This window comes from Myotis nattereri, assembly GCF_964212035.1.
Source record: "Myotis nattereri genome assembly, chromosome: 15".
Lineage (NCBI taxonomy): Eukaryota > Metazoa > Chordata > Mammalia > Chiroptera > Vespertilionidae > Myotis > Myotis nattereri.
Genome location: NC_138090.1, coordinates 17913602 through 17940692, shown reverse-complemented (window position 1 = coordinate 17940692; position 27091 = coordinate 17913602). Strand labels below are relative to the sequence as shown.

The window sequence follows — 27091 nt, the reverse complement described above, 5'->3', positions numbered from 1 at the left end:
ACAATGTCCTATTTCAAAAACATCTCTTCAGAAGATAGAAAGATTCAGAGACTGAATCTGGCTAACCATAGGTCCTTTTCATTTCTCACTGGGAAATTAAAAACACTACCACTCACAAACTGTTATTGCTAATGATCAAGACCATTGACAAGTATCATGCAATTTAATTTATGTGATCAGATCATTCAACTAATGGAAGCAAGAACAGGGATAATCCATATTTTCTTTCCTTTTTTTTTTTTTTTTTTAAAGCTGTTCACACCAAGCAAACAGCTTTTATTTTTTATATTTTTATCTACTGACTTTTGAGGAAGAGAGGAAGGGGAAGAGAGAGGGAGAGAGAGAGGGAGAGAGAGAGAGAGAAAGAGAGGTGATTTATTGTTTCACCTATTTATGCATTCATTGGTTGATTCTTGTATGTACCCTGATCAGGGATTGAACCTGCAACCTTAGTGAATGGGATAAGGCCCTAACCAACTGAGCTACCCAGCCAGGTGAATATTCCATGTTTATATCTGGCTTACATTTGACATTTTTGAAACGTGACATTGTAAACCAAGTTATAAAGTAAATGAAAAATGTGGAAACTAATTTTCTACTAGAATGAGCAAGAATGTTTAAAAGTAACCTTTAATATGTGAGTTGGTGGCTATGTGGCTTAGTTTTCTGGTAAGTTGATTTTATAGAATCTGAACACACAGATCAGGAAAAGTTATACTATTTCACAGGGCAAATCAAGGCTGGGAATGATTTGTTCAAAAGCATAGACTCTGCTATTTTGTTCAATACAGAAGCCACTAACCACAGAACTTGAAATGTGGCTAGTCCAAATTAAGGTGTGTATGTATAAAATATACACTGGATTTAAAATATCTGATTATAATTTATGGAAATTACATATTTAAATGGTATGGACATAATGAGTTAAATAAAACATATTTCAAAAATGATTTTCACCTATTTCTGTTTTACTTTTCAAAAATGGCTACTAGAAAATTTTAAAGTCCATATGTGGTTGGTATTAAATATCTTCTTTTCTAATCTGAATCATTTTTATTTCATTTTCTTGTCTAATTGCCCTGGCTAGAAACTCCAGTGTTATGGTGAAGAGAAGCGGCAAAGAGGTGACATCTTTGTTTTGTTTCTAATCTGAGGGGGAAAGAAACCAGTCTTTTACCAATAAGTATATTATCTTTGGTTTTTCATAGATGCCCTTTATCAGGCTGAGGCAGTTCCTTTCTCTTCAAAGTACTTTGAGTGTTTTGATAAGGGGTGTTAAATTTTGTAAAATACTTTTTTTAGTCTATAAGATGATCATGTGTATTTTGTCTTTTCCTATTGATATATTACATTAATTTTCGTACGTGAAATCAACCCTCCAATCCTGAGATAAATCCCACTTGCACATAGTATGGTCCTTTTTATATGTTGCTGGATTCTGTTTGCTAATGTTGTTGAGAATGTCTGTCTCTGTTCATAAGAGCAGTTGGTCTGGAGTTGTTTTCTTTTGTTATGATATCGTTGTCTGGTTTTGGCGCCTTACATTAGGTTTCTATTGGCTAGTGCTGCTCTAATTTCTCTTGTGGTGGCTTTTCTACTGTCTTCTACTAACTCAAACATCAACACCAGAATGGGATTACCTTAGCCAGGTCAAGCTGACGAACTTTGCTGGACACATTCTCAGCTAGGCTGCAGGTAAAGGTGATCATTCCAGCTAGCTGCTTTGCATCACCTTCAATCAACTGCAGGTTGGGACTGGAGATCCACATTGTCAGCACACGTGCATGCACAGGGGCAGAAGGTAGTAGTAAGAGATGGGAAAAATCTTTTTGCACATGGAGACGAGGTCTTTCTACTTCTTTTGTACCTCCCCGTAATTCTTAGCTTAAATCACTCTACTAACCGTTTTCCCCCCAAGCGTGTTTTACTGTAAACTCAGGCCTATACTTTAAAGACACCCTTAAATAGGTACTGACAAAGAATGGGAGAACAGATCCTCCCAACTGTTTTTCTCTCTCTTTATTTTCCCATCACAGTCTATCTCCCCTATACCCTCTTCAAGTGAGCATAAAGTGTATTAGCCCACAATCTGAGAGGATGTGATCAAAGAGCAGTTTTTATGACTACACAATGTTTGTAACAACAGCAGTTGCCAAACTGGAGCCACACACCAGAGCCTCTTGGTATGCTTACTGAAAAACAGATTCCTGAACCCCCACCCGAGTTTCTGATTCAGTAGGCTTGGGGTGGGGGCCCTAGAATTTGTATTTCCAGCAAGTTTCCAAGGGATGTTGGTAATGTTGGTACCGCTGGTCAAGGGCACTTTGGAAACCCTAGAGCGTCCACTTTTCCTTGAAGTCATGCTCCTGTTTCACACTCAACTGGCATTTTGTGACAGAGAGGAAACATAACGCATCCAGTGGACCCTGCTGTAGAGTAACTCCTGGGAGATGGAGACTCACCCCATCCGATGGAGGGCGACCATTTTACTTTCAATGCTGTTTTGCTGTTCCAGAAGAGCATCCAGCTCTCTTTCCACCACTTTCTGAAACACAAGAAGCGTCCTGTCATTGGGATGCTCAGAAGGAATCCCAAGTTACCTAACCCAACCCCTTAGCGGAAGGATGAAAGCCATTGCAAATGTCTTCTTTCCTCCCACTCCACTCTCCCAGGATATTAACAAACAATACTTAATTTTTGCAATTAACCACACTGCATAGTGATTATTATGTATATCTTACTTCATCTAACAGATGAACAACACAAAGGCGAAAACAAACCTTCACTCAGTGTCGCAGCATAGTGCCTAACACAGGAAGAAAGCCTTTAAAACAGAATGGCTACACCAACGCAACTTCCCAAGGGGCAGTCACAAAAAGCCTCTTCCTAGCGTGTAATTCTCCCTCGGCCACGCCACTTTCTGCATTGCCTCAATTAGGGTAACCTTTTTTTTTTTTAAATATTTTATTGATTTTTTTACAGAGAGGAAGGGAGAGGGATAGAGAGTTAGAAACATCGATGAGAGAGAAACATCGATCAGCTGCCTCCTGCACACTCCCCACCGGGGATGTGCCCGCAGCCAAGGTACATGCCCTTGACCGGAATCGAACCTGGGACCCTTGAGCCCGCAGGCCGACGCTCCACTGAGCCAAACCCGTTAGGGCTAGCATAACCTTCTTATGCTTGAGTCTCCTCACCCGGAAAATAGGAAGAGGAATACATAGCTCATGGGACTGTTGTGGGAGCCGAACGAGGTATCGAACATAAACTATGCGGCTGGTGGTTCCATAACAGCTATTCCTAGCAGCCATGCGTGTCTGGGAGAACAGTCCAGCAGCACTGGGAGGGAAATTCCACCTTGACAGTGACCACATACAAAGTCAGCACCAACGCTGTTCCGCCTGCAAGACTGACTTTAATTTTCTCCCAAAGAATCGACTGACCCGAGGAATGCAAGCTTAGGAACGTGAAGTCAAGAGCGCGTACGTTTCCTACAGCGCGCCTCGCTGACAACCCTCCCTCCCCGAAACGGCGGGAGCTGGTGCACGCTCGTGCTCGAACACACTGCGATGTCAATGACCGCCCCCTCCACGACCCGCCGGGGCTGGGCCCGCCTTCTGTGCGCAGCCTTATTTAAAATGCGTTTGGTTTTAGGGAACGGCTACTCAATTGTTAGATCAGGGCTTTAAATCTTTTTTTTCTTTTGACTGGCCAGGCACCGGCTGACACTCAGAAATGCACCGACAGCATCAGGTTGCCACAGGAAAGGGAGAGGCCGAAAGGAGGTGAAACGCCGCGAGCTGGAAGGGATCCGGGCGGGATCGAGGCCACGCCCCTCACCTGAGAGGAAGCCGCTAGTCCAAAACCCCAAGCTTCTACCCAGCTCTGCATGAAACGCCAACATTACCCCCCCCGCCAATCATTTTTCTGCAAAAGGACGTTTTAAAACGCTTCCCCTTTATTTGCAAATGACTGCAGGCTTCAGTGCGACAACAGGGTGAAAGCATGTCATGGTTACGCGAATGCAAGAAAGCCTTGATTCTAATTTTGAGAACCAGGCGGATTGGCACAGACTCTCAATCTAACTTGCATCCCGCGGAGAGCAGGAGGCACCTCGTCTTAAAGGGAAATCAATGGAGGGTGGCGCGGTTCGCCCAGATAACAGGGAGAGCAAGCTTGGGGCATCAGACTGAGTGGAGGGAGATGGCAGGTCCCGAGAACCACTCAGCGACATTCCTGCTTCTCCAGTAGGTGCTTTTCTGTTTCCCTCGGCAAGGAGAGAGCTTCCCACAGCCCAGATTTCCCGACTGACGGCTCCTACGCCCACTCCCCCTGGATGCTCCAGGAAAAAGGCTCGGCCCTCCCACCTCCTCGCCGCAGAGCCGTTCGTACACAGCCTCCAGCTCCTGCAGCTCCGTCAGGGAGCGAATGAGCTCGGTGGAGATTTCGGAGCAACGGCCTCCTCCCACTCCCTCAGGCGGCGGAGGCGCCCCTAAGAGCTTCTGGGGGGAACTGAGGTCCGCCATCTTGGTGCCCAGTCCGTGTTTCCGGCCCCGCGAGGCCCCTCTCCTCGTTGGCGCGCGGGGTGTGTGGGGCTGCCTACGGAAGTGCCCGAGAAACTGATTTTTTTAAATGTTTACTTTCAAAAGTCTTTTCATGTTCTAGTCTTCTGGAAAAAGCGACAGGCATAAGGTATGTTGAAATAATTTTCAGTACTGGGTGGCTGCAAGACCGATGCGTTATAAAATATATATATATACATCCTTCAGGCGCCGGGGGGGCCTTTTTCCACCGCGCGCTAACCGGAAGGTCCTCTTCTTGAGAGCTAATGGCGGCTGCCGGCGTGTCGGCGTTGGCGGTGGCTTAGGCCTTGAAGGAACGCTGCATCCGTTGGATATCTACACCATCTTCCCGGCTGCAGGGTAAAGAAGCACCCCTCCTGTCTCCCCCAGGCCCACAGAGGCGTAGAGCGGCCATATAGCAGTGTGCGCCGGTTTTCGGTGCGGCAACCGAAGTCAGGGGATTCGGGCAAGAAACGAAAGGTCGACAGGAACGCTTGGGACGTGACAGCGGCTGCCAGGAATTGTGCCCTGTTTCTGTCTACAAGGTGGGCAAGAGACCCGGCTAAAAATAAGCCCGTAGGGATTGCCTAGCTGTTAGGCCCTGGTGCTCTTCGGGTTTGGGGGAGTGCTCTTCGGGTTTGGGGGAGCTGTGAGGAAGGGCGGGAGGGAGGTCTCCTCCTGGAGACGGTCAACAGCACTTGTGCGCGAAGGTGGGGGGAAAAAACACCCTAACGTGCTGAAAAGAGCAAATAACGGAAACAGTCTTCGGAGCGAAGACCCTGTTTTGAATTGCATTTGGGCACTTGGTCAGCGTGTTTCCTCCCCTGGTCCTCCGTTTTGATCATTTGCAAAATGGGCAGTGGTGTCGACCTGGGAGACTGCAGCGTTGAAGAGCGGCGGCGTTCGTTCGGCACGCGAGAAGGGATGGAGTGAGCGATTGATTGCAGGCTGTTTTTCTAGTAATCAGACAGGAGAGGTGCGGGGAGTCACAACATTTACCGGGTTTTCGCCCGGGTGGCTCCTGGTGCGTGGTTATTGCAGTTGTAGGCTGATCTTCCTCCGAAATGCACCTTTCTCCACCCCCCAGGGGGAGGCGTAGGTTTGGGGGAAGGTGAATCCCCAGGACGGAACGGATGGGGTCAGTTACAAAGGAACTTGAGAGCAGGCGGGTTCCTCATCTATAAATGAAAAGCAGCCTGGACGGAGCTTCGGGGGGGATCAAAAGTGGCCGGTGGTTTCCTCCGCCAGTTAAAACAACAACACAAAATCAATTTTTTTAAAAAAATGTATTTTATTGATTTTTTTACAGAGAAGAAGGGAGAGGGATAGAGAATTAGAAACATCAATGAGAGAAATCCATCAGCTGCCTCCTGCACGGCCCCCACGGGGGATGTGCCGGCAACCAAGGTACATGCCCTTGACCAGTGTCCAACCCGGGACCCCCCAGTCTGCAGGCCGAGGCTCTATCCACTGAGCCAAACCGGTTCTGCACAAAATCAATTTTTTACCTTTAATATGGCTAATCTTATAGCATGGATCACGTTAACGATAATGTGATAGGGGTTTCATTGTGAAATTTGTTGTTGATACCTGCAACATTGAAATTGTTTCAATGAAGTTTTATGACTAGGGGAAGATGCCAGTGTGAACAGATACTTGAGTGTTTTTAAGATTTATGATCGCTACTTTTAAAAAAATATTTTTTAAATTAATTTCATAGAGAAACATCAATGACTAGAGGCCCAGTGCATAAAATTTGTGTGGGGGGGGCGGGGGGGGGGAGGGCATCCCTCAGCCTGGCCTGTACCCTCTCGCAGTCCAGGACCTCTCGGGGAATGTCCGCCTGCAAGAGGGCACAGGCCAGGCAGAGGGACCCCACTGGTGCACAAATCCATGCACCAGGCCTGTAGCTATATGTGTAAAAGGCTAATATGCAAAGTGTCCCCTCGGGAGTTCGACCGCTCACTATGATGTGTGCTGCCTACCAGGGAGCGGCGCGGAATGAAGGAAGGTCCCAGCCGGCAGCCAGGAAAGGGAGGCCCTGGCTGGCAGCCAGAAGGCCCCATTGGCCTGATTGCTGGCCAGGCCTGGGGACCCTACCCATGCATGAATTTTGTGCACCAGGCCTCTAGTATGGTGATAAAAACTCCCTTCATTGTACTCCTTTAGGGAGGCCTTCTGAAGTGGAAGGAATTTGATTTTGTTTTAGATTTAGTGATTTTAAATTCTAATCACTCCTAAGGCATAGATCTATATAAGAGATGCAAGTGAGAACTACCCTAAGTAAGTTACTAATTTTTATATGTTAGATGATCACAGAGGTCTGGTTATAGTGAAATAGGAACTCATACATTTTTGGGAATTTAATTGGTGAGTTTTTTTGAAAGTTAATTGGCCACTAGTTATCCAATTTTCAGTTGTATGAATCCTTCAATCCAGCAATTTCACTTCTTTGAATTAATGGTAGAGATATATTCATGCACATATAAGTGACCTACATATGAGTGATTTTCTTTACAGCCATGATCATAATAGCAAGAGATTGGGAACAACCTAAGTGTTTATCAGCAGGGTATTGGCTAAATGAATTCTAATATACCCATTCAGTGAAATACTCTGCAAGTGTAAAATAAAAACGAGAAAGCCCTTTTTAGTTATCTCCAACATAGATAAATTGCAGTATAATGTGAGTGTACAATATATAGTACTCAACCTTTACTTTTTTTTTTTTTAATATATTTTATTGATTTTTTACAGAGAGGAAGGGAGAAGGATAGAGAGTTAGAAACATCAATGAGAGAGAAACATCGATCAGCTGCCTCCTGCACATCTCCCACTGGGGATATGTCCACAACCCAGGTACATGCCCTAGACCGGAATCGAACCTGGGACCCTTCAGTCTGCAGGCCGACGCTCTATCCACTGAGCCAAAACGGTTTCGGCCAACCTTTACTTTAAAAAATGAGATAAAATACGGTACATTTTTGCTTCATACACAAACTATTTGGAAGGACAGGATAGCTATAACTTCGTTGCTTTCCCCAGAGAGTGAGCTGTATGGCTAGGGAATGGGAGAGTGGAGGGCTTTTTGCTGTGCTTTTGTGTTCTGAACCTTGTGAATACATACCCTGTTCAACTACAAGTAAAAGTAGACCTGGTTTCTGTGACAAAGAGAGCAAATACACGGTGTTGCATTAATGGTCCAGATCCTAGCTTCCAACGTTTTTATCTCTTGTAATGTGACCTTGGATATATGATTGAATTTCTTAGCCTTAATTTCCTCACCTACAAAATGAGTTTTAATATTAAGTACTTTATAGGTTTCTGGTGAGATTAGAGGCAAAGAATATATAGTGTCTGGTGAATAGAAGGCACTTTAATTGTGAATATATTGTTCCCCCATAGTCCTTACTGTCCTCTTTCTGCTGCATTCAGCCACAACTTCCTGTATAGAAATAAACAATTTCCCAGTTGATATTTTTCTGTTTTTGTGTGCTCTTAGCTTGCTTTGACTTGGTGTAATCAACGCGTGGATTGTGGAGTGGTGGGTTACTCAGTGGTGTTGTCACCATGTTCCTGTACAACTTGACGTTGCAGCGAGCCACTGGTATCAGCTTTGCCATTCATGGCAACTTCTCTGGTAAGTTGTCCAGTTACTATCTTTCTGAATATAGTATTTTTAATATTGCTAGTTTTATGCTTTATATTTTTTAGATTTGGAAATTTGTAATCATTAGAGAACATTAATTCCTAAAATGCTTTATAGCTTCCAAGCACTTTGGAGTACTTTATTTTATCTGATACCCAAATGACCTTTGGCAAGTAAGGTGGCTCCTGATAAGTGGTGGCATTGAGCAATGAGAATGGATTGGGATGGGTAAGAGTCGGATATGGGATAGGAAGCCATTAAGATAGTGAAGACCTGACAGTGGGGATAGAAAGAAAGTAAAGGATATGAGTTTCCAACCTCGGTGGCAGAGAAAATCATAGTAATATTAAAGCAGGTTAGTTGAGACCAAAGAGAGAGTTTGGGCAAAGAAGAACTTAGTTATTTTAAACATTTAGATTAAAGGTGATGACAACTCATCCAGGTGGAATTATGTTGACTATTATGCATTTGGAGGTATTAATAGCAGTTATGAAAGCAAGTGAACTTTTTTAGATGAGTTTAGAAAAAAACCAGTATATTTTAGATGAGAGTTTTAAAAGTTCTTTGAGATACTACATCAAACTGCACAAAATAGTAATATGATTTCTTAGAATAATAGCCTTAAAGAGGGACTAGAAAGAGACTTCGGAAATTTTTAATCTTATGATGCCAAGCATACATTAATACCATTTATGGATAGTGCTCAGTTATGCAGATTGATGGCAAATGTTAGAAAAATAAAATTTCTAAGAAGTAACTTGTGTAACCACTTAAAAAATACCATTTTTGTTATACCAGTTTAAATGGAATAAATTAATTTCAAATACTGAGCCCCCAACCCATTTAATTATATCTGTGTTAAGTGGCATTTTGACTCATCCAGGTTACTTTTTAGAGTAGTTCTGATTTTTCATGATCTTTATTTTTTGGCAATCTAGGAACCAAACAACAGGAAATTGTTGTTTCTCGTGGGAAGATTTTGGAGCTGCTTCGCCCGGATCCCAACACTGGCAAAGTACACACCCTACTAACTGTGGAAGTATTTGGTGTTATTCGGTCACTCATGGCCTTTAGGCTGACAGGTGGCACCAAAGACTACATTGTGGTTGGCAGTGATTCGGGTCGGATTGTTATCCTGGAATACCAGCCATCTAAGAATATGTTTGAGAAAATTCACCAAGAGACCTTTGGCAAGAGTGGATGCCGCCGTATTGTTCCTGGCCAGTTCTTAGCTGTGGATCCCAAAGGGCGAGCTGTTATGATTAGTGAGTGACTTGCTCTGTTGAATGCACCTCTGACAATTATAGTTGCTCAGTTTAGGATAACAATGCTATAATCTTGGCAGTGTGCTAATAAATCAAAACTGGGTAAAGTTTGGATCATATGTGGATTAACTCCATGGTTTAAAGTTGCTTTTCCTTTTAAAACATGGAGAAAGTCTTACCATACCGTATCTACTTCTGGTCTAGTTGGAACTTCCTGCTTTTATATTTCTTGCTTTATCTGTAACAAAAAGATTACAATGAAATGATTTTATGTTCTTAGGCAATGAATATGGTTGCTTTCATCAGCCTGAAGTGATGATTCACATTCATGTCTCTTCTCTGACAAATCTCTTGAAGACAATTCTGTGTATCTGATCAGGCCTCTAGAGGGCAGCCCTCTCTGACCAGTCATAAAATCATTAGATCTAACTGGAAGAAGAAAGGTGGCAATTTTATGAATTGTTTAGTTTCCCAATATCGTTAAATCTAGGGCACACTAAAAATTTTTGAAGAATTAATGGGATATTATGATCCCTATTAGGAAGAAGATGGGTAAAATAATGCTGTTCTCTATTTTAATGGTAGAAAGCAAATCCTAAGTTAGTATACTTGCAGATTTTGGGCTGGCTGTTAAAGATTTTTAAAAAAAATTCTGATGAGAACCAATCTGCTCTTTAAGCCCCTCTATTCATTACCTGGAAATCTTGTGTGTTTTGTCTTCTTCAACTACAGGTGCCATTGAAAAACAGAAATTGGTGTATATCTTAAACAGAGATGCTGCAGCCCGGCTTACCATCTCGTCTCCCCTGGAGGCCCACAAGGCGAACACTTTAGTATATCATGTGGTCGGAGTAGATGTGGGATTTGAAAATCCAATGTTTGCTTGTCTGGAAATGGATTATGAGGTAATGGGGAGTGTGTGTGTGTGTGTGTGTATGTGTGTGTGTGTCTGTCTGTGTCTTTTTTTTTTTTTTAACCCCCAGTCACCCCAGAGCTTTCCTAAGGTTGTTTTTTCTTCATTGTTTGAATCTTCTATCCATGCTGCTAACAAATCTTTTCCATATTCCAAGTGCCTTACTGAAATTTGGAATGTTTCAGAGCTTACCTGATTATATAATAGTACTTAGCTCTGACTTGAATAATCTCCCTTTGGAAACAGGGTATTTATTGAGAAAAACGGCCTGAGAAATGAGATAAAACTGTTTTGGGGGTATTTTTTCCACAGAGAGACAGTGAAAGGTGGAAGGCAGTATCCTCTAGATGAGAGAACCTTGGTTCCAGAATTAGGAGACCTGTGTTCTTGTCCCAGCTTTACCATTACCTAGTAGTGTGATGGCAAACCATTTAGCATCTATGGATTGTTGCTTCCTTGTTTGTAAAATGGAAGAATCCTGATGTCCTTTAAGAGTTTGATTTTACGGTACTGATGAGTCTTTGTGCTGTTGTACTCCACTGTAGGAAGCAGACAATGATCCAACAGGGGAAGCAGCAGCTAACACCCAGCAGACGCTTACTTTCTATGAGTTAGACCTTGGTTTAAATCATGTGGTCCGAAAATACAGTGAACCTTTGGAAGAACATGGCAACTTCCTTATTACAGGTATTTTTCTCTCAGAGCTGCTCTGTACCATTTTGCTTGGTCCATTTTATGCCCAAACTTGGGAGGGTTTACTTAATAGGGTCTGGAAGCTAACTTATTTTTTTATATATATATTTTATTGATTTTTTGCAGAGAGGAAGGGAGAGGGATAGAGAGCTAGAAACATTACTGAGAGAGAAACATCGATCAGCTGCCTCCTGCACACTCCCTACTGGGTATGTACCCACAACCAAGGTACATGCCCTTGACTGGAATCGAACCGGGGACCTTTGAGTCCACAGGCCAATGCTCTATCCACTGAGCCAAACCGGTTAGGGCAGGAAGCTAACTTATTTATAGTAAACCTGAGAACCTTGTCTATGTTGGGTGTGGTGGTAGCTACACCAAAAGGATTCTAAGCAGGGGAATAATAACTTGGAGATCACAGGCATACCTTAGAGATAGCGCAGGTACAGTCCCAGGCCACCACAATAAAGCAAATGGGCAATAATGTGAGTCACATGAATTTGTTTTCCAGTGCATTTAAAAGTTTTGTTTAGCCCTGACCGGTTTGGCTCAGTGGATAGAGCGTCGGCCTGCGGACTGAAAGGTCCCAGGTTCGATTCCGGTCAAGGGCATGTACCTTGGTTGCAGGCACATCCCAGTAGGAGGTGTGCAGGAAGCAGCTGATCGATGTTTCTCTCTCATCGATGTTTCTAACTCTCTATCCCTTTCCCTTCCTCTCTGTAAAAAATCAATAAAATATATTTAAAAAAATAAAATAAAAGTTTTGTTTATACTGTTTATTAAGTGTGCAGTGGTATGCACCTTAATTAAAAATACTTTATTGTTCAAAAATTTATTGCTACAAAGTGTTAGCCATCATCTGAGCCTTCAGCAAATTGTAATCTTTTTGCTGGTGGAGAGGGTCTTGCCTTGATGTTGATTTAAATGCAGTATCTACACAGTGCAATAAAACGAGGTATTCGTACTTGCTTACGTTTTGGCTAATGGAATGAAGGATATTGAGACTGTAGGCCAGGAGATTGGTCAGGAAGCTGTTTCACTAGAGTTTGGTAGCATGAGAGGTGCTAGGAGAGATTCTAATCAGTAGGATTGTGCGAGGAGAGAGAGTTGAAGGGTGGCAACCAGGTTTCTGGTTTGGCCTTTTTGTTGGTAGTATTTTTGAAAGTACAGAACCCAGGAGGTAGAATAGGTTTGGGAAAGAACTTGAGTTTGTGAACACATTGTATTTTGAAGGTGCCAGTGCAATATCCATGGTTGGATTATAGATCTGAAGCTGAGAACTCAGTTCTGGGCTTGGAGTTAAAAATTTAGATGTAGCAGCCGTGTCAAATTCGGTGCCTGCCCCCCATGGCAGGCATTGGTCCAGAAGGCTGCCATAGAAACACTGTAGCACATGGGCCCTGGTCCCCTCTGCTGGGCCTCAGGGATAAATTTGGCTACAGACACCAAAAAAAAAAAAAAAAAAATTTAGATGTATTATCGGCTATCTGAACAGGTTGAGTCACCCAAACTGGGCTCCATTTTTGTGTAACATTACTTTCAGGGAAAAACTTGGAATGTTTCTCAGCTTTCAGCACACTGTAACTTCAGGTTGTGCTAAAGGAGAGAAGGAATTGAAAGTTAAATTCATGGTTATGTCAGATCATTGCTAAGTTTTATTTTCTCTGACAGTTCCAGGAGGGTCAGATGGTCCAAGTGGAGTGCTGATCTGCTCTGAAAACTATATCACCTACAAGAACTTTGGTGACCAGCCGGATATCCGCTGTCCTATTCCCAGGAGACGGGTAAGGTTTTGTTTGCCATAAGAGAAGAGATACTTGCCCTAACCGGTTTGGCTCTGGATAGAGCGTCGGTCTGCGGACTGAAGGGTCCCGGGTTTGATTCCGGTCCAGGGCATGTACCTTGGCTGCGGGCACATCCCCAGTAGGAGGTGTGCAAGAGGCAGCTGATCGATGTTTCTCTCTGATTGATGTTTCTAACTCTCTATCCCTTCCTCTCTAAAAAATCAATAAAATATATTTAAAAATAAGAGATAACTTGTGTTTGTGAAATGAACTTAATTTTTGTAATTATAGTGTAGTCTCTTAGTCTACCTGTTAACAAGTTTTAGTTTCTTTGTAAATGTTATTTTTAATAAAGCTGGTAAAATATGTTTGTGAAAAAAACAAAATCTCTGAGGAAGGGCATTAAAAACAAAAATTTCCATTTTAGAGGAACCTATGAACATGATCAATTTGAAATTTGTTTCTAGTTTGAAGAAGCCGCCTAGGCATATTTGTTGGAGATAAATTGTCTCTCATTCTGTTTATCTTTTCCCCCTATTCCAACATACAGAAAACTAAGACTAGGACAGTGTATTTCAGTGTATTTACCAGTTAATATTTTGCTGCATTTCCCTTATGTTTGTGTGTGTGTATAAGTGTATATGCATGCATACAAACTTTTTGATGCTAAATCATTTGAAGATAAGTTGCAGGCACCATGATACTTCACTACAAGAATCTAAGATGTGGCTCTTAAGAATGAGGACTTTTTTTTTTTTTTTTTTTTGCCTAAAATTTTACATATGTCTCCTTTTTCCCTGCTTGATCCCCCACCCCGCCAGCCATTCCCACCCTTGGCAAGCCCCCACCGCCCCAATGTCTGTGTCCATTGGTTATGCTAATATGCATGCATACAAGTCCTTTGGTTGCTCTCTAACCCCCCTCCCCTGCCATTTGTCTCTGGATCTCTTCTTCATCAAATTATGTTGATCATTATATCCCACATATATGTGAGATCATGTGATATATATCTTTTTCCGACTGGCTTATTTCGCTTGGCATAATGCTCTCCACTTCCATCCATGCTGTTGCAAATGGTAAAAGTTCCTTCTTTTTTTATAGTGCAGTGTAGTATTCTATTGTGTAGATGTATCACAGTTTTTTAATCCACTCATCTGCTGATGGGCACTTAGGTTGTTTTCAAATCTTAGCTATTGTAAATTGTGCTGCTATGAACCTAGGGATGCATATATCCTTTCTGATTGGTGTTTGGCTTCTTGGGATGAAATTTTTTTTTTTATATAACCAAACTACTGATATAATTTACTATTTTATGTAATAAAACTAGAGGTCCAGTGCACGAAATTCGTGTACTCAGGGGTCCCTCAGCCCGGCCTGCTACCTTTCGCAGTCCGGGAGCCCTTAGGGCAGTCAGACATCCTTAGCACTGCTGCAGAGGCGGGAGATCGCCACCACTGCTGTGCTCACCAGCCCTGAGCCTGGCTCGGGGCTTCTGGCTGAGTGGTGCTCCCCGTGTGGGAGTGCACTGGCCACCAGGGGGCAGCTCCTGCTTTGAGCGTCTGCCCCCTGGTGGTCAGTGTGCATCATAGTGACCAGTCGTTCTGCTGTTCGGTTAATTTGCATATTAGCCTTTTATTATATAGGATTATTTTATGTAAAGTTCCGTTTCTCTCATTGTTCTCCAAAATTCCCTTATAATCTACAGACTTTCAGTCTCCTTAGTTTAGAATATTTTCCTCTCATTTTTGTTTGTTTTTGGTCTTTTAGGATGCTGATGTTTTTATAAAGGCTGGGCTAGTTTTCTTGTAGTTTGTCCCATAATTTTTCCCCCATGATTATATCCAGGTTAATATTTTTGGTAGAATTATTCTGTAGGTAGTGCTATATATTTTCCATTAAGCCATGTTAATGTTAGGGGCATACAATGTTGGTTTGTCTCATTATTGGTGATGCTAAATCAATCATTTTGTTACATTTTGTTACATTGGTGTGTCTCTGCTCTCTTTTCTTTTAATAATAATTGGTGTGGGATCTGGCGGTGAACTTTGAGACTGTGCAAATGTCCTTTTCCTTAACATCTCACCCAGGGTTTTTTTTTTCTTCCTTAATCAGCTACTACTTTGGTGGTTGAAAATGGTGTTTTATTGCTCTTAATTTTAACCGTTTACTATGGAAATTATTAGGCATACAAAAAGGTAGAATATAATTAACTTCTGTGTACCCAAGCTTCAGTAATTTTCAACACATAACTAATCTTGAATCATCTGATCTTCCTCAATCTCTCCTCTCAGCCTTGGATTAGTTATCTTTTTTATATTAACTTATAGATCCTGGAGTTAAATCTTTTAGGAGTTACTTTCTCTAATACATGGTATCTGAGTAAGAGTCCATCAATTTTAGAAAACCTGAGAAGAAACTTAGGAAGTTAAATTCTTGGTAAGGGGTAGAAAGTAATTTAGTTTGGTTGATGAGACATTTATTGAACATCCTACTGCAGGGCACTGTACTTGGCTTTGGGGCTACAAAGAAGTATAAAGCATGTTTTTCCCTTGAAGAGCTTATTTCATGAGAGAAATACAAAATATTGGAAACAGAAAATTCAAAAATCATAGCCAAGGGAATGCCTCTTAGGAATCAAAGGTTGATGTGGAACAGGGATGATTATGAATGGTTTGGATAGTAGTGGCGTAGATGTGGAAGAAATTTATCCACAGCTGAAATGATGATTTTTTAAAGTTTGTGTCTCTTTTGTGACATTTTTCTTTGGAGGTAATTTTTTTTTTAAATCCTAACCAGGGGAGTGAGGATATTTTTTCCATTGATTTTTAAGCATGGAAGGGAGGGGGGGGAGAGAAGAGAGAAACATGGATGTGAGAGAGACACATCAATTGGTTACCTTCCACACACACCCTGACCAGGGGCGGGATTGGCTTACAACCCAGGTACTCACGCTTGGCCCACGCTCTAACCACTGAGCATACCAGCTAGGGCTGGAGATGGTTTTTGCCGTACTCAGCTAATTAGACTATAGAATGGAATTATGGCTATTTTTTTGTACCCAGGCTTTGTTATGTATTTATAGCAAACAAGAATTTTAGATGTGTTTTATTACCATGGTTAGCTGGCTGCTCTGGGTCAGAGGTTATATAGAGAGGCTCCAGGTGCCTCTAGGCCAGTGATGGCGAACCTTTTGAGCTCGGCGTGTCAGCATTTTGAAAAGCCCTAACTTAACTCTGGTGCCGTGTCACATATAGAAATTTTTTGATATTTGCAACCATAGTAAAACAAAGATTTATATTTTTGATATTTATTTTATATATTTAAATGCCATTTAACCAAGAAAAATCAACCCAAAAAATGAGTGGCAGAGGTGACACGCGTGTCATAGGTTCGCCATCACTGCTCTGGGCCTTGGGTAGCTTGTATTCCAGCTGAAATACAGTATAAGTACTCATTTCTAAGATGTTGGTTATATATTTAATTTTGCTAGAATGACCTGGATGACCCTGAAAGAGGAATGATTTTTGTCTGCTCTGCCACCCATAAGACCAAATCGATGTTCTTCTTTTTGGCCCAAACAGAGCAGGGCGATATCTTCAAGATCACTTTGGAGACAGATGAAGATATGGTAAGCAGACCATGGTTAGGGTAAAGACTAAAGTACTGTATTTTATTTGTTACTCTGCTTAGCTGTCTTATAATACTGGGCTCCCTTCCATGGCCTATCTTAGCTTCACTTACCTACACTAGAATTTTTTTTCTTTTCATTCCAGGTTACTGAGATACGGCTCAAGTATTTTGATACTGTGCCTGTTGCTGCTGCCATGTGTGTGCTTAAAACAGGCTTCCTTTTTGTAGCATCAGAATTCGGAAACCAGTGAGTAATCCTTTTATTCCCCTGGTTCACCCTGGTTACTATAACAATTGCAGGAGGGAGAAGATATGGCTCAAGGGCAGGGAGCTTTTCACAAGAATGTTTAGTTTCTTCAGAACAAAAGTTTTGCCCTCCTTTCCCTTTTACATTCTTTCTCTTATTTTCCCCTACTTCAGTGGCTTTGATCTGTACCTGTGGGTGGCTGCATAGCTTTAGACGGGATCTCCTGAGCTTTTTGCTGGAATTAATATTTATTGAAATACTTAGTATTAAAAGGATGTTCCATAAACACTTTGTACAAATCTAAAGAGAAGAAAAAGGAAAGCCAGCATGGGGATGTATTATTGAGGTTCCTGCTGTGGGCAGTGGGAACTCACTTCCAGGAGCATCAAGTAAGCAGAGTGCCTCTTAGATGGCCTATCTGAAGGTTAACCATTTGTACGCCATAAGCGTCTATAGAGGCAAGCGACAGACCTTTTTTAATCAAAATATCGTGGCAGTTAACTCTTCTGGGTTGAAAGTTACCCCTGGGGCATGAATTCCTCTGTATATCCTGTGGCTCGGGCAACCTTCCACAGGGTAGAGTTCTTCGGGCAGAGAGTAGGAAGAAAGATGACAATATACAGGTGGGATGCTGTCAGAATGAGATGAATTTGATCTTGTGAGAAATTCATTACTTTTGCAGCTGAAATTTGGAAGACTGAAGAGTGGTGATTTGGACATTAGAAACATGTGGTGGTGTTAGCACATTTAATCCATACAACAACCTATTTATTAATCAAACACTAATTTAGCATTTGCTGATACGTTCCAAGCTGTTTTAAGCACTTTACAAATATTAATGCATAGCATTCCCATTAAGACAGTGCCATTACCCATCACATTTATCGCTTAGGGAACTGCGTTACAGAGAATTTAAGAAATTTAATCACAGAACTAAATCTAACTCAAACCCACAGTCTGGTTCCAAAGTCTCTGTCTTAAGCATAGTGTAGTCTCAGAAATTGTTTTACTGTATTCAGCCAAAGCAACCTTTCCTGTGATGAAGATAAACTCGCATTCTTTCGTTACTAGACACTGAAGATATCTCTGACAGGTGGTCTTTATCATCTGCATCTAGGCATCTTGCCTGAATAAGGAGTTCATATTAATTTTTGTGTTCTATTTTCTCTATGCTTTTTGTAAATTGTTCAAGGATAATAACCTTATTTGCTCTTTCATGGTTTAGCATAAAATCTGCTATGTTTACCAAAAGTTAAATGCTGAGGTTTATTGAGTATCTTATGTATTTCAGACACTGATTTAGTCATTCTGCTTCTAAAAAGCTGTAATGGATATTGTTCAAAGTGCTCTGTATTAAAGGTTCGATAAATTACTTAAAAGAATAAATATGACCAGTAGTTTGTTGTTTTGTTTTCATTGAGCTGCTTCCCTAATGCTCATTGCATACTCAATTTATGATGGCAAATTGTTATAGATTATTCTCAAATTGCTTTTGTTTTTTTTTGTGGTTTGTCTTTGAATCAGTTCACTAATAAGCATTATTAGCCAGAGGACAGATTTTGTTGTTTACTATCTTTGGATACGTTTATATTTTGCTTGGTGAACAATACAATAATATCTGCATACTTCTGCAAGGTCACCAATTCTTGTTTTCAATAGATTTGGCCTGGTTTTCTATTAAATTGCCTGTCTTTTTTTTTTTTTTTATTAAATTTTAATGGTTATAGATTTTCTTTGGATATCCTGTATCCATATTTCATCTTATTTGACCAACATGATGTTTGCTAGGTGCCATGCACTGTTGTAAGTACTCAGAATTCTTTAGGAAGGCACTATTATTTAATTTATATAAATGAGGCAATTGAGGCACTGAGAAATGAAGTACTAAGCCTGAGGTTATGTGGCTGTTGTTAAGGGCAGAGCTGGGATTCAAACCTAGGCACTCTAGTGGAAGCCCAATGCTTTCATTATACCGATTTGAATTCAATAGACTTAATTTTTTCATCCCTTTTCTATTCTTTGAAAAAAAAAGAGAGAGGAAAAAAACTTTACTCAGATAAGCAGAGATTTCAAACTATAGATGTTGACTCAAAAGTTCATGTTATAATTTGGATTAGATATTTATAAAGTACTTTTTTGAACATTAATGTTGATGTCAAACATCTTCAGACAGAAAATGTTTTAACTAAAGTTTTCTTTGCTTCTCCCTAGTTACTTATATCAAATTGCACATCTTGGAGATGATGATGAAGAACCTGAGTTTTCGTCTGCCATGCCTCTGGAAGAAGGAGACACGTTCTTCTTTCAGCCAAGACCGCTCAAAAACCTTGTGCTGGTCGATGAGCTGGACAGCCTCTCTCCCATTTTGTTTTGCCAGGTATGGGTCTTTCCAGTCACCTCCACAATGAGCAGTGGCAGCCAATTGGTTTTGAATCTGAATGAGTTTAAAGTTTTAACTCCAATTAAATTAAGGGCTAGTCAAACACTGGGTTTGTCAGCATATCTGTGGAATCATCAGAGTTATATAGATATGGCAGCTTAAGTAGAAGTTCAGGGACTAAAACCCATTATATAAATTCTTGGGCTTTTTGTTTGTTTAATTATAAAACTCAGATTCAGTATAAAAATTCAAACCATACAAAAGGCTAAAAGTAAAAGTCTCCCCAATCTTTAAAACAAACCAAAAATCCCTCCATGGAGGCTGTTGCTATTGACAACTTATGATTGCTTCCAGGCATTTGTCTCTGTGTCTATAAGCTTGCACACATACATAAAACAAATAAATGTGTGTATTATATTTTTCTTTTTAATGTAAACGGGCTCATATACTTTCAAGTATTCTGAAATTGATCTTTTATCACAACCGTTTATGAAATACCTATCTTTATCTAATTTTTAACATTCATTCCCTCCTTAAAATATTCCAGACACATTGGGGTCAGTTAGTAACAAGAATTTTTTTATTAAAATTTTTTTAAAATTTATTTTATTAGAGAGAGAAATATCAATTTGTTGTTCCACTTATTTATGCATTCATTGGTGGATTCTTGTATGTGCCCTGACTGGAGATCGAACCCATAACTTTGGTATATCAGGATGCACTAATCAACTTGAGCTATCAGACTAGGCCCTAGTAACAGGAAGTTTAAAAAAATTTTTTTTATTGTATTTTAGAGAGAGAGGAGGGGAGAGAGAGAAAAACATCAAGGCAGCCCCCTACTGGGGACAGCCCACAACCTGGGCATGGGCCCTAACCAGGAATTGAACTGTAACCACTCGGTGCATGGATCAACATTCAATCACTGAGTCACACTGGCTGGGCAACAAAAACTTTTTAATCGCATCCTAAGGGAGGAACCTGAGTTGGCCCAGGATGTGGATTACATCCCGTACTACTGGTGTTTGGTTGAGCAGGAATTTTCCCAGGCTTCTGTGTCCTGCATGGTTGGGGTTTGAGTGACTATAAGGGATCCCTTGCCTTGTCTAATTGATCATCTTTCTAGTGGGAGAGAGGTTTGTTCACTGGATGCTGGGGGAGCAAGTCAGCATTCAGGCACTCTTCCTGGTAAAATTGATCATTCTGAAATTAACTGCTTTTGTTTTTTATTTGATAAAGAGTCAGTCCTCTTGGGGCAATAGAAAATAAGCATTTTCTAATTTGATTTTTCTCCTTTCATTGAAATGTGAGGAAGTAATTGTGTAAATGGTTTGTAGATCAAGAATAAAATTAATAGGAAATTTGGGTATCTATAGGGGGCTATAAGCATTTTTGTGTGCCATGAATGTCTTTAGCCTGGTGAGGCATCTAGATCCTCTCTCTGAATAACTTTGTAAGTTCACATAGCACTAGCATAGAGCCAAGATAGCAAAATATTTTTTAAGTTGTGAAAGAGTAATATATATGCTTTTTAAAATTAAGCCTTTAAATAAGGTGGTGACTTTAAAATAGGTTAACTAATTATTTTTTAAGAGGTCAGTGTGAAAGCCATATACACTCAACTCACATGCTAATCCATGTTAAAATGGTGCATTGCCTTACAGTCAAGAGTCTTCATTTAACTGTCCAATTTGACAAAACAACAATACAAATGACTGACCTATTTTCATATATTGATCAACAAATAATTGTACTGGAAACGAAAAGCTAGATGTCTGGGATGCCAATATGAGAATATGGCTTTCCCAGTTGGTGTTGAGCAACCAGGTGCAGAGCTGCCTATTACTTGGTCAGTGCATCTTAGGTGCATCTGTAGACAGGCATCTGTGATCAAATACAGTCTAACAATAGACATTAAATGCAATTTCAAAGTAGTGATGAAGGAAATAATTGGAGGTATCTATAAATCTTAATGTTATATGAATAAATGTGACCTACTGATGAGAAAGTCACAGATACTGATAAGATTATAGTTTGTATTTTTATTTGGAAGCAAATGCTAAATTTTAGTTGGAGGCTATATAGCGCTTCTATCACTAAGTAAAAAAATCCTTTGCTAACTTAACTAGTACAGCCTTTTTGTTGATTGGTAAAACCCGTTTTCCAACTGGTGTGCTTTTTGGAACATTCAGGCTTTTTCTTTCATGTACCCAAGGCCAGTGGCTAATATATAAGCTTCATAAACTAAAAAGTGATTTGCTCACTGAGAATAATCAGGGATCAGTGTGAAAACTTAGCACAAGTAGACTTTCTTTTTCCATGCAGATAGCTGATTTGGCAAATGAAGACACTCCACAGCTGTATGTGGCCTGTGGTCGGGGACCCCGGTCATCTCTGAGAGTCTTGAGGCATGGACTTGAGGTAAGATTGGAGTTTCTAGATCGTCTGCAGGGTTTGGAAGGGAGCATTGAAAAATGTTTTCTTCCCTATTTCCATAAAGTTTAGAGTTTAAATTTCCTGTTCCTTAACATATTAGCACAACAGGCCACATATTTAAAAAGTGACAAATGAGCATAAAAGGGGAAGAACATATCTATTAGTTCCAGGCTCACTAGCCTTAACATGGAAATTAGGAAATCTGCATGGAACATTTTTTTGTTTTTTTATATTTTTATTGATTTTTTACAGAGAGGCAGGGAGAGAGAGAGAGAGTTAGAAATATCGATGAGAGAGAAACATCGATCAGCTGCCTCCTGCACACCTCCTACTGGGGATGTGCCCGCAACCAAGGTACATGCCCTTGACCGGAATCGAACCTGGGTCCTTTCAGTCTGCAGGCCGACGCTCTATCCATTGAGCCAGACCGGTTAGGGCCTGCATGGAACATTTTGCTGTTGGTCTTTATTCAGTTTCTAGATACTTAACATTTTTTAATTCAGTTTTCAGATACTTAACATTTTCTATTAATACTGTGTGTATGTAATATGTATTTTCATTGATTTTTTTAGAGAGAGAGAAAGGGAGAGGGAGAGAAAGAGAAACTCATTGATCAGCTGTCTCCTGCATGCCTCATATTGGGGAAACAGCCCACAACCCGGGGATGTGGTCTGACCGGGCATCGAATAGCAGCCTCTTGGTGCATGGGTTGATGCTCAACCACAGTCACACCAGCCAGGCTATTGTGTATATATTTTTATATCTTATTAAATTTATTCCTTATTCCTATGTGCATTTAAGTCACATTATACTTAATTTTTTTGCACTTGTCCATCGAAGTGGATGGATCATAATTTATTTAATGAACCCTTTATTGTTGGGCCTTGTAGGTGACATGGGCATTCAAAATAATCTTCTCAAATCCTACATCTTATTTTCCTGATTCTAGTGTTGACCTTTTAGCAAATGCCCAGGACTTGACTTTGTCAGTAGTAAAATACATCTTTCTTTATTTTTTGAAGTTTAATTATTTTTCAAAATTTAAACCTCGGAATTCATATAGCAAAATGTGTATATGTATGTGGATGTGTGTTATTTTTTTAATTTTGCATGTTTCATAAATTTAAAAATTCAAATGTTGAAACGGCATTAGGAACATTCACTGACTAGAGCAAGGTTATGGCATAGTAGAGAAAGGGCCTTCAGAATATGCACCACTTTAAGGGATCTGAAGAAGAGCTGTGTCCATGAGCCACATAAAGAGGGCAGTAGTGTCATCACACGAAGAGCCAGCACAGCAGGACCCTCAGGGTCCAGAGAGACAGGCCTCAGTGGGCCCCACTCAGAAATCCTCTTGCCCTGGCTGTGCAGGGTGCCTCCTGTGGCATTTCCCTGAACTGCTCCCAGAGGAAGCAATGAAAATAAATCTTTCTGGGCAATTTGCTTTCAGAACTTGGGGTTGGCAAACTATAGGCCCCATGGCCTGTTTTTTTATAGATTTTTATTGGGACACAGCCAAGATGACCTTGGCTTTGAATTCTGGCTCTACTAGTTAATATCTATTCCTCAGCTTTTGTTCCCTCTTTAAAAATGGGCTTAATGGCACCTGCCTTAAAGGATTGATGTCTAAATTACATAAGATAATGCATTATAAAGTACTTAGCTCAAGGTCTGGCATATAACTGTTCAGTTAATGTTAACCATTAATATTACTGTTCAAGGAATTTGACAAATTTTTGACTCAAAATATGCATCAATCCACCAAATTTTCAATGATCCAAACCCAACTTAGACAAATACTTATTGATTAGTTACTATTCAGTGGATTCTATCGAGCTTCTTGATGGCTAGCATATATGTATTTACAGAAAATTTTGTGTACAGTGTATGAAATAAAGGACCCAAATTAAGAATTGTTTTTGAGTCCGCTGCCCGTATTACTTTTTTCCACTTCTACAGAAAAAAAAAAAAATCTTTTTTCCAGACACCTGAAACTAATACAAAGTAGTATTGAATTTAAATTGTAATTGAAAAGTAAAATTGGAAAAAACCTTCTGTTGTCTTTGTTTCTTATGTGTATTTGGAGCTTGTTGTATGGGTAGATTATGGTCTCATTCAGTTAAACAGTGTCATTGTCAGATATTACATTTGGTATAGAATGTAATGTGTCTGATATTTACATTTAATTGATGAAGTTTTCCAGGATTCTCCTGTACCATGATCAGCTATTACCATATTAGTAAACGAAGGGGTAATGTCTTTCATGAATATACTTGAGTTCTTCCTACAAAATGTAGTTACACAATACAATATGTTAAGCTGTCTAATGTACTGTCTCTAGGTCATTTAAAAATATTAACAAAATTTCTATTTTAGGATGGTTTAGATTTACAAAAAACTTGTAAGGATAGTATAGAGAGTTCATGTATAAGCCACACCCAGTTTTCCATTCCAGATCATTTTGAGTTCACCTTAGATATTTTGTTTAATGTTTGAGAAACTGTAGGACATTCATAGGATTCTTGACTCTGACCTTAAGGGGCATAAAAATTCTGGGAAGGATAACATTTCCTCGGATCCCTTTTTGGAAAGGTACCTTAAGAGATGGTGATAGTGACTTTGTGAGAGCTTATAGGAAGTAGAGATGACTGCCAGCCAAGACGCTAGGGAAGATTTTTCCTAAAGGATGTGGCATTTGAATTGGTCCATAAAGAGATGACATTTGGCTGTTGGGAGTTAGAAATGGAATGCTAATAACTCAGATGGCCTGATTCATTTCCACATGCTCTCTTTGAGGAGGTTGCAGGTATGCCATACCGAAAGACAGTGTAGAGTTTTGGTGCAACAACTACCCTCCCGGTTGTTTCATCATTTCTTGCTAAAGTCTGTCACGGGTATTGCCAGTATTTTTTACTTTTTTTTCTTATGTTCTTTTTTGACTAGATGGTTATTTTAATTCAGCACACAATGTGAGCACTGCTTTTGGTACTTTATTATCGAGTGTAGTTATAAGCAGGGAACTGAGTTCCATGCTCACTGGATCTGTGGTCTGTCTCTTCTATTAGGTATCGGAAATGGCTGTCTCTGAACTTCCTGGTAACCCCAATGCTGTCTGGACAGTGCGCCGGCACATTGAAGGTAAGCAGCCCTTTCCCAACAGTCAAAATGAGGGTCTGGGTGCCATTGACAATAGAAGGTGTAAGAGGCTGCATTTATAATAGTTCTATGTCACTTCATCTAGCACCATATACTAGAAACTTTTCTGGCCTGATACTATGTTTTGAGGCTCTTCCAGTCTGGTTGCCTTCACCTACTACTTCTTGTAGAAATGGGTAAGGGAGATTGTGCATAGGGAGGTTGTTAATATTCAGTACATATAGTACATTTTGGCATCATAGAGCCTTCACGTGTGATGTTCTTTGACTGTATTCACCTGTAAGACACTGGTTTCATCTGTGTAAGTGGTATGGTGTGAGGGAAAGGTTTTGCTTCATTTGTCTTCAACCATTTCTTCTATTGTGCTGAAACCACAGTGAAATTGACAGTTATCCTAGGTATTAGATTTGGTAAAGCTTGTTAATTAGTCCTGCTTTTTGGGTGTAGTTGTGCTTAAGGAAAGCGGAAATTGATTGGAATCAGAATTTTAGAATGAGTGGGAAAGGAATAGAGGAGAGATGGAATCTGAGTTCCTAGACAAAAATTCCCATTTTCCCTTTTATTTACTTTGAGTTCATTTCTATTCCTAGACCTCATTTCGCTCTTGTTCCCTTAGGACTGTACGACTAGTGAATAAGATCACCCTGGCCAGCGTACAAAGCTTTTTCAAGAAACAGCTGAACTTATTTCTGATACTTAGATGTTCTGGTTGTGTGGAACAAATTTAAGGAAAATAGGAAATGTGGAGGAAGGAAACCTTTTTCTATTAGCAGAAAACACATTTTGGTGGATTTTGTTTTTATATTGGCATTGGAATCAAGTCTGAGTTGAGAAAAAAACAGGTGAATAGGAAATTAGGTTCATTTTAGCTGAGAAGATAATTAGACAATTGATTTTAAAGATTTCGCTATTATATCTAATGTCATAAAGAAACTGGTCAGTATTGATGTTCACCTTTAGCTTGGTAGCTGATGGACTTTATGGCTCTTGAAAACATTGCCTAGACCAGTGGTCAGCAAACTGCGGCTTGCGAGCCACATGCGGCTCTTTGGCCCCTTGAGTGTGGCTCTTCCACAAAAATCCACGTGCGGGCACGTACAGTGCGATTGAAACTTTGTGGCCCATGCGCAGAAGTCGGTATTTTGTGGAAGAGCCACATTCAAGGGGCCAAAGAGCCGCATGTGGCTCGCGAGCCGCAATTTGCCGACCACTGGCCTAGACTGTTCAAATTAGAAAGCTCCTTTGAGATAAAAACTAGTGTGCTTCCCCTCTTGTTTGTTTTACTTCTTAAACGGTTTTTAAGTAGACTTACAATTACTGAAAAGTTACCTTCATTTTTCAAAGTTACCTTATTAAGGTTCACTGTCCCAAGATAGTTTATCAAGCCCTGTCTCCTGAATTCCATTGCTCATTTGACTGGCCCTGCAGTGGGAGTTGGTGATTCTTGCTGGTTTGTTAGGATAAGTTCTATACTCTCATCCTGCAGTCTCTTGAGTGCCCCCATGTACTCAGCAATAAAGATAGGTCCCTATTTTCAGAGCACTTGTTGTCTTAAGAAGATAAATATACCAAGCTATTGTGTGTTCTGATGTGATGAAAGGCACAAGCATGTTGCCAAGGAGGGGTTAGAGGATGGAATGGGCTTTTTGGACAATGTTCGATAAGTTAGTGTTAAGCAGTATGGTGCATGGTGGAACTGGTAGCTGAAAAAATTTCTCTTCTGAATGTCAAAATCTAGGGAAAGACTACATCTTGGTAAATTTTACTCTTTGGAAAAACCATAATTCGGGCTATCACCCATGAAAACAGGACAGGTTCTCTCTGTTCATTCTCTTTCCAGATACCCCAGGTTACTGTTGAGAGAGCATTCCACATGTCCTCACATGCCGCAATCTTCCAGGCAATTACTAACCATGGCTGGTACGTGGTGATGCACACTACCAATACCAAGCCTTTTTTTCTCTTCCACAGGTGGCTGGTGAAGGTGCTGATCACCACAGGTGTGTACCTACTGCTAGGGTCTACCATGGGGTCTTAGAGTTTACCCAGCGAGAGGGACCTACACAAAATATTGAGGCTGCCCTGATGGCATCTCTCAGAGGGTAAATTTGCAGTTGGATGTCCTTGTGCATAATAATAATGCATACCCATCTGCCTGTATATTAAATGGTCTGAGGCAGGAATCAACTTGTCTTATTTTCTTCCACAGAAAGTGGAAAATATGACTGATTTGTTTTTAAGCTGAAAGAGTCTGTAGCTTAAAAACTTCATCTTCAAATTCTCCCTTGAAATTTTGTATATTCCAGGTATATTAACTGAATGATCAGGTCCTGGAGAAAGCCCCCCACCCCTTTTTTTAATGTAATATGAGGCAAGACA

The 27091-nt window shown here is 40.5% G+C and overlaps 2 protein-coding genes across 2 annotated transcripts in view; one reads left to right on the top strand and one right to left on the bottom strand.

Moving 5' to 3' along the window:
- COG4 (component of oligomeric golgi complex 4) overlaps positions 1 to 4547 on the bottom strand; it is a 28890-nt gene extending 24343 nt beyond the window's left edge. Inside the window, exons 1-3 of the mRNA XM_081107777.1 lie at positions 4368 to 4547; positions 2463 to 2545; positions 1641 to 1755 (exon numbers count right to left, since the gene is read on the bottom strand). Of these exons, the coding sequence (XP_080963903.1) occupies positions 1641 to 1755; positions 2463 to 2545; positions 4368 to 4526 (357 nt within the window). The 5' untranslated portion in view covers positions 4527 to 4547. The remainder of the gene's footprint in view (positions 1 to 1640; positions 1756 to 2462; positions 2546 to 4367) is intronic.
- A 3517-nt stretch (positions 4548 to 8064) lies between these two features.
- SF3B3 (splicing factor 3b subunit 3) overlaps positions 8065 to 27091 on the top strand; it is a 39739-nt gene continuing 20712 nt past the window's right edge. The window contains exons 1-10 of the mRNA XM_081107032.1: positions 8065 to 8202; positions 9150 to 9476; positions 10209 to 10381; positions 10935 to 11076; positions 12754 to 12866; positions 16357 to 16494; positions 16640 to 16743; positions 18955 to 19120; positions 21446 to 21541; positions 24622 to 24694. Of these exons, the coding sequence (XP_080963158.1) occupies positions 8133 to 8202; positions 9150 to 9476; positions 10209 to 10381; positions 10935 to 11076; positions 12754 to 12866; positions 16357 to 16494; positions 16640 to 16743; positions 18955 to 19120; positions 21446 to 21541; positions 24622 to 24694 (1402 nt within the window). The 5' untranslated portion in view covers positions 8065 to 8132. The remainder of the gene's footprint in view (positions 8203 to 9149; positions 9477 to 10208; positions 10382 to 10934; positions 11077 to 12753; positions 12867 to 16356; positions 16495 to 16639; positions 16744 to 18954; positions 19121 to 21445; positions 21542 to 24621; positions 24695 to 27091) is intronic.